This window comes from Nerophis ophidion, linkage group LG14, assembly GCF_033978795.1.
Source record: "Nerophis ophidion isolate RoL-2023_Sa linkage group LG14, RoL_Noph_v1.0, whole genome shotgun sequence".
Taxonomy (NCBI): Eukaryota; Metazoa; Chordata; class Actinopteri; order Syngnathiformes; family Syngnathidae; genus Nerophis; species Nerophis ophidion.
Genome location: NC_084624.1, coordinates 3,808,323 through 3,815,236, shown reverse-complemented (window position 1 = coordinate 3,815,236; position 6,914 = coordinate 3,808,323). Strand labels below are relative to the sequence as shown.

The window sequence follows — 6,914 nt, the reverse complement described above, 5'->3', positions numbered from 1 at the left end:
CTGCGGAAGCCACACACAACCTGCTGCTGGACTTGCAAGTAAATAGTACATGTTGTAGAAGGCGTCAAAAGCAAAGGCTTCATAGCACGCCCTAAGAATTATTAACCGGGTGACTGCCGGCAGACATGAATGATAAATGATAAATTGTATAGACTTGTATAGCGCTTTTCTACCTTCAAAGTACTCAAAGCGCTTTGACACTACTTCCACATTTACCCATTCACACACACATTCACACACTGATGGAGGGAGCTGCCATGCAAGGCGCCAACCAGCACCCATCAGGAGCAAGGGTGAAGTGTCTTGGTCAGGACACAACGGACGTGACGAGGTTGGTACTAGGTGGGATTTGAACCAGGGACCCTCGGGTTGCGCACGGCCACTCTCCCACTGCGCCACACCGTCCCTTGAGAATGTTTACGTCAACTAATGTCTTCTTCGCTTTGTGACGCGGGTCCAAAATGGCTCTTTGAACGGTAAAAGTTACCGATCTCTGAACCATTTATATCATATATTTCCAAATGGTTCAACTGCCACCCGCTTGAATCTATTTAAAATCAATGTTTTCGTCATGTCACCCGCCCGACCCCCATTAACCGCGGACTCCATGGATGAGACCGCAAACCATGCATCTCTACTAGATATATATGGAGTATCGTGACATGGCCTAAAAATATTGAGATAGTCCGAGTCCATGGTTCAAGTACCTAGGAGTCTTGTTCACGGGTGGGGGAAGAGTGGATGGTGAGATCGACAGGCGGATCGGTGCGGCGTCTTCAGTAATGCGGACGTTGTGGTGAAGAAGGAGCTGAGCCGGAAGGCAAAGCTCTCAATTTACCGGTCGATCTACGTTCCCATCCTCACCTATGGTCATGAGCTCTGGGTCATGACCGAAAGGACAAGATCACGGGTACAAGCGGCCCAAATGAGTTTGGGTCTCTACCTTAGAGATAGGGTGAGAAGCTCTGTCATCCGGGAGGAACTCAAAGTAAAGCCGCTGCTCCTCCACATGGAGAGGAGCCAGATGAGGTGGTTCGGGCATCTGGTCAGGATGCCACCCGAACGCCTCCCTAGGGAGGTGTTTAAGGCACGTCCAGCTGGTAGGAGGCCACGGGGAAGACCCAGGACACGTTGGGAAGACTATGTCTCCCGGCTGGCCTGGGAACGCCTCTGGATCTCCCGGGAAGAGCTAGACGAAGTGGTTGGGGAGAGGGAAGTCTGGGCTTCCCTGCATAGGCTGTTGCCCCCGCGACCCGACCTCTGATAAGCGGAAGATGCTGGATGGATGGATGGATTCAAAAAAGGCCACATCACCCAGCCCTACTAATGACTCTCCTCTATGGGCAGTCAGTAGAGTACAAACAATCCCTTTTGTCTTGCAGTGTCATTACTGCTTCAGTCCAGTCCTGCAGGTGGCGACGAGGATGCAAACTAACTACCACGAGAATAAATAAGATTTATTTGACAGTGTTAATTAATGTTTTCTTTGGAAGATGAATGTTCTGGGGTAAAAAGTAAAGATTATTATCTCACCAGTCAGAGCAGTTGGAGCAGAAATCCACGGAGTTGTCTTGTGGACAATCCCGACAGTGCCATCGCACTCCTTGGATAGGCTCCGTGCCGCACATGTCGCACTACAAGTACACACGTCAGTGACACATTTATGAAGTCACCAGTATGCATCACACGCCATGCAAGCACCTTGAAGCCAACGTGTCGCACCGCTGCTTTATCTTCGTGGATCTCCTGGATCTTCCGCTTCTTCAGCCGCTTCAGCTCCAACAGTTCTTTGTACTCGGGCAGGTTTCTCAGCTCTGCTGGGACGCCGTCTTCATCCTGCCGACACAAATCAACTATGAAAGGACTGACAGGCAGGCACCTTAAATGTTGAAGTTCCCTTTAAATGTTCAGATGTCCATATGTGCACCCAAATTGTAAAGCCGTACGCGTCCCACAGGGCTCATTATTGGATGCGCCCCAACCGTCCCGCCGCCTCCTGTTGCTACGGCGACAGCAGAGGTGTCAACGCTGCAGTAAATGTGAAGGTGTGACTTTTATATCCAGCGAAAGCATCGATCGTGCTTTCGAGGTGTGACATTAAAGACACATTTGCAGTTTGCAGGAAGTTCAAACAACAATCTTTTTTCTAGAGGAGATTAAAAGCCTACTGAAATGAGATGTTCTTATTTAAACGGGGATAGCAGGTCCATTCTATGTGTCATACTTCATCATTTCACGATATTGCCATATTTTTGCTGAAAGGATTTAGTAGAGAACATCGACGATAATGTTCGCAACTTTTGGTGCTGATAAAAAAGCCTTGCCTGTACCAGAAGTAGCAGACAATATGCGCATGACGTCACGGGTTGTGGAGCTCCTCACATTGTTTACAATCATGGCCACCAGCAGCGAGAGCGATTCGGACCGAGAAAGCGACGATTTCCCCATTAATTTCAGCGAGGATGAAAGATTCGTGGATGAGGAAAGTGAGAGTGAAGGACTAAAATAAAGAAAATTAAAAAAAAGACTAGAGGGCAGTGGGAGCGATTCAGATAGGGAAGATGCTGTGAGAGGCGCCGTGGCAGCCGTGGGAGTGGCAGGACCACTCGGCCAGGCCCAACCGCAACAAGGGATAGAGCCATACCGCTTTGAACGGTCAGGAGGACGTTGCTGATATTGATGCTGGAGTAGCACACGACATATATCGCCTTCAGAATACAGAATGGTAAAAATGATCGCTGCATAATACACTGTACTTTGTGTGTGTGGTCCAATCCAACCGTGTTCGCTTGACATCTCTGTTCCATAGTAAAGCTCGACTGTCATCTTTCAGGAATGTAGCCGATGAAACACCGGCTGTGTTTGTGTTGCTAAAGCCGGCTGCAATACACCGCTTCCCACCTACAGCTTTCTTCTTTGATGTCTCCATTGTTCATTGAACAAATTGCAAAAGATTAACCAACACAGATGTTCAGAATACTATGCGATGAAAACAGACGACTTGATAGCTGGGCACGATGCTGGCACAAAATGTCCTCTACAATCCGTGACGTCACGCGCAGGCGTCATCATACAGAGACGTTTTCAGCAGGATTTTCCAGCGCGAAATTTAAAATTACACTTTAGTAAACTAACCCGGCCGTATTGGCATGGCAGAATGTTTGCATTAAATGCAAAAGGTGTTTGGAGGCGCTCTGGGTTACATCTTGTCACATTGCGGACAGAGGACTTAAAGTTTGCTTTAAACTGTGCAATCTAATAAAAAGTTAGCTTTGATGCTACACAACTGTCACTTCTACCTAACAAATTGAATTGGTCTCAATTAGTTACTGGGTTCGCAATCAAATAAACGCCTCACTTTCTACCTCAGATCCTAAAACCCTGAGGTGCCTTTGTACACTACACCACCTCGCGCCACCCCCTCCAAACATCCTTGTGCAGCATCCATTTATCCATACATCCATTTTCTACCGCTTGTCCCTCTCGGGGTCGCGAGGGTGCTGGAGCCTTTCAGTTTCAAGTAAATGTAACTTCACATCACAGCAACATGAACCCTACAGGTTGGTATTGATCAGGTTTTCGTACTATATTTCCTTTGAGTATACAACTGCAATAACACTTTTACAGCTCTCTTTAATTGCCATAGTTCGCTTGCCACAAAGGACATAAAAGGCTAAATTGCTGGCGAGGGTTGTGGTTGCCCCTAGTATTTTGTCAGAGAACTGCTGGTCATGCCCTCAACCTCGACAGAAAGATGAAGTTTGGAGGGGACAATTAGTCATTTGGGTGCCAAAGACAAACCTAGTCATCAAGGCCCTCCACTTACAAAAACAACATGTTGAAACTACCAGGCGGGCTACATATTAAAGCATCACTATTCCCAACACTAAGGATGTCCCGATCCAGGTTTTGGCACTTCCGATCCGATACCGATATTGTTTTTGCACTTCCGATCCGATACCGATACTGGCCGATACTGGCCTATCCAAGCATGTATTAAAGTTTAAAGTTATTTAGCCTGCTTAGTTGTCAGATTCATGCTGAAAAGGATTTTAGTACTCTTGATAACAACTAGCCAGCTGAATTAGGTGAGTTTGAATAATACACAATGGTTGGTATTCAAGGATAAACACAAAATATCAAAAATTATACATGACAAACAGAAATGGCATCATTAAACAGTGAAAAAGTGAACAGTATAAAGTGCAAATAATGCTGCAAACATTATTAAAAAAAAAGCAAAACACACAAACAACCTGAGTGGGAGAAAATGTGTATAACTCAGCATCAATACTTGCTCTTGAACAAGTGTAAACTTAAAAAAATATATATATATCCCTTCAATTGTTTGCCCCAGTCAGGGGGGGGCAAACAATTGAAGTCCAAGCATAATGGGGAGATTCTTTCTAACAAAGACGAGCACTTCAAGATGCTCAGGTGTTCATCTATGATGAGTGCTAAAAAGCCTCTCACTCTCAAGAGTCATTAAAATGTCTTACAACTTTACCACCACGCTTGACTTTATTGTGGCATGTTTTGCACTCCACCTCTTCATCTTATTCGTTTTGTAGGATAAAATAATCCCACACAGCCGACATTTTTATTTTAACTTTTAATTCACACGGCCGTCTGAACGGTTAGAACGCAGACCTGTGGATGTTTTGGAGGTGTTCTGGAAAATGCAGAACAGAGTTTAGGGAGCACCAGAAGAGTGGAATGAATTATTTAAAACAGTGTGTTGAAAAACACGGACCAGAGTTTTTTTTAAAACTGGATCTGGATCAGCATTTTCCCATGCCTTGCCGATACGCATTTTTTGGCAAATATCGGCAGACAACCCTAGCCAAAACCTTAACTGGGATTGAAAGTTAAAGTACCAATGATTGTCACACACATACTAGGTGTGGCAAAATTATTCTCTAAATTTGACCAATCACCCTTACCACCCCCTGGGAGGTGAGGGGAGCACTGAGCAGCAGCGGTGGCCGCGCCCAGAAATCACATTTGGTGATTAACCCCCAATTCTAACCGTTGATGCTGAGTGACAAGCAGGGAGGCAATGGGTCCCATTTTTATAGTCTTTGGTATGACTCGGCCAGGGTTTGAACAACCTACTGATCTCGGGGCAGACACTCTAATCACGAGGCCAATTTATTTATTCAAATTCTAAATCAATCCATTGCTTTATATTATTTTTTTTGCAAAAAGTTTTTTTTTAAAGAATGAATTTTTGGATCAAAAACATTGAATAACTTTTATTGATATTATTGTTATTGATACTGTTTATTTTATTCATTTTTTTTTTATAAGGCTAAAAAAAGTTACACATACATTTAAAAAACAATCTTATTGGTAGGGATGTGACGGCATCAAAATCTCATGGTACGATATTATCACGCGATTAAGACCATGGTACGATATTACTGTAGTATATGTTCAAAACAAATAAAGACTTCAAAATATTAATGTGTAAAAATAAAGTAGCAGGAATGTTTATAATGAACCGACTTACAGTAATTGAACACAAATATAATGCTCAAATGTTGTAATCATATTTATTACTACAAATATGTATTTTTAAATGCAAATAATTGTACAAGAACATCTACTTCCAATATTTAAAAAAAACTAAAAATAACTTAGTTGATGTCTTTAAAGTGACAATGCAAACATCCAGTGTAACAAGAATAAATCAATAATGTTCATTTTACTGTCTTTCAACTTTTACTTTATGAGAAACAGAGGACATGTTTTTATTTCAGTTTGGAAAATGATGTTTCTTAGAAAAGTTAACCCAAAATGTTACTTTTAATCATGTCACTACCTCATAAACGAATGCTTAGCTCCACTGGCTTCATCTTTTTTGGGTGACAGTTTATATGGTGGCGACTTGTTTAAGTCCCCACCCAGTGACATTGTGTTAGACAAGCGGTAGAAATGGATGGATTAAGGATTTATCAAGTAGCTTTTCAGTTTATACATATTTCTCGCAATGTACTTTTTTGGGGGGTGATTTTCCTCCGTACGCTGCATCATGACCAGCTGGTTGTGTCGCCTTGGAAACGCTCAAGACGAAATTGGCACGCGTTGCAATGCAGAAGGGAGACTTTCTTACCTTCTCCAAAAATGTTAACAGGGCTTGTTTGTGTGTTTGTAAGCAACACAACTCAAACAGTTACGGGTGGATTTTTATATGTATTTCAGGAAATGTCAACAATTCCTCTCATCTACTACGAGCCTTCAGTTCCTGCTTACGCAAATGATTCTGGGAGCCAACGCTACCGCGCCAGAAAGAAACTACACTCACAAGTTTTTGTTTGATACTCTCACACGTCACGGCATTATTGTGAAGACTCTGAAACTGCAATACCGCAGGATCGACAATACCTTTACATCCTTAGTTATAGGGTCTTCCCGAACCCAATATTTTGGTACCACTTCCAAAATGTATTTCGATACTTTTTAAAATAAAGGGCACCACAAACAAATGTCATCACTGGCTTCATTTTAACAGAAAATCTTACAATACATTAAAGGAGAACATTATCACAATTTCAAAAGGGTTAAAAACAATAAAAATCAGTTGTATTTTTTGAATTTTTTTTTCAAAATTTTACTGGTCTCGGAATATCCCGAAATAAAGCTTTAAAGTGCCTTATTTTCGCTCTCTGCGAAGACACTGGCCATTTCCCTGTGACGTCACACAGTGCTGCCAATGTAAACAAACAATGGGAATACCACAGCAAGATATAGTGACATTAACTCGGATTCAAACTCGGATTTCAGCGACTTAAGCGATTCAACAGATTACGCATGTATTGAAACCGATGGTTGGAGTATGAAAGTATTGAAGAAGAAACTTAAGCTATTGAGCGAATAACTATTGACGCTATTCATAGCCATAGCATGGCCGA

The 6,914-nt window shown here is 42.7% G+C and overlaps 1 protein-coding gene across 1 annotated transcript in view; it reads right to left on the bottom strand.

Annotated features, from left to right (window-relative positions):
• zzz3 (zinc finger, ZZ-type containing 3) overlaps nucleotides 1-6,914 on the bottom strand; it is a 31,289-nt gene that overhangs the window by 2,715 nt on the left and 21,660 nt on the right. Inside the window, exons 9-10 of the mRNA XM_061919656.1 lie at nucleotides 1,702-1,836; nucleotides 1,534-1,634 (exon numbers count right to left, since the gene is read on the bottom strand). Of these exons, the coding sequence (XP_061775640.1) occupies nucleotides 1,534-1,634; nucleotides 1,702-1,836 (236 nt within the window). The remainder of the gene's footprint in view (nucleotides 1-1,533; nucleotides 1,635-1,701; nucleotides 1,837-6,914) is intronic.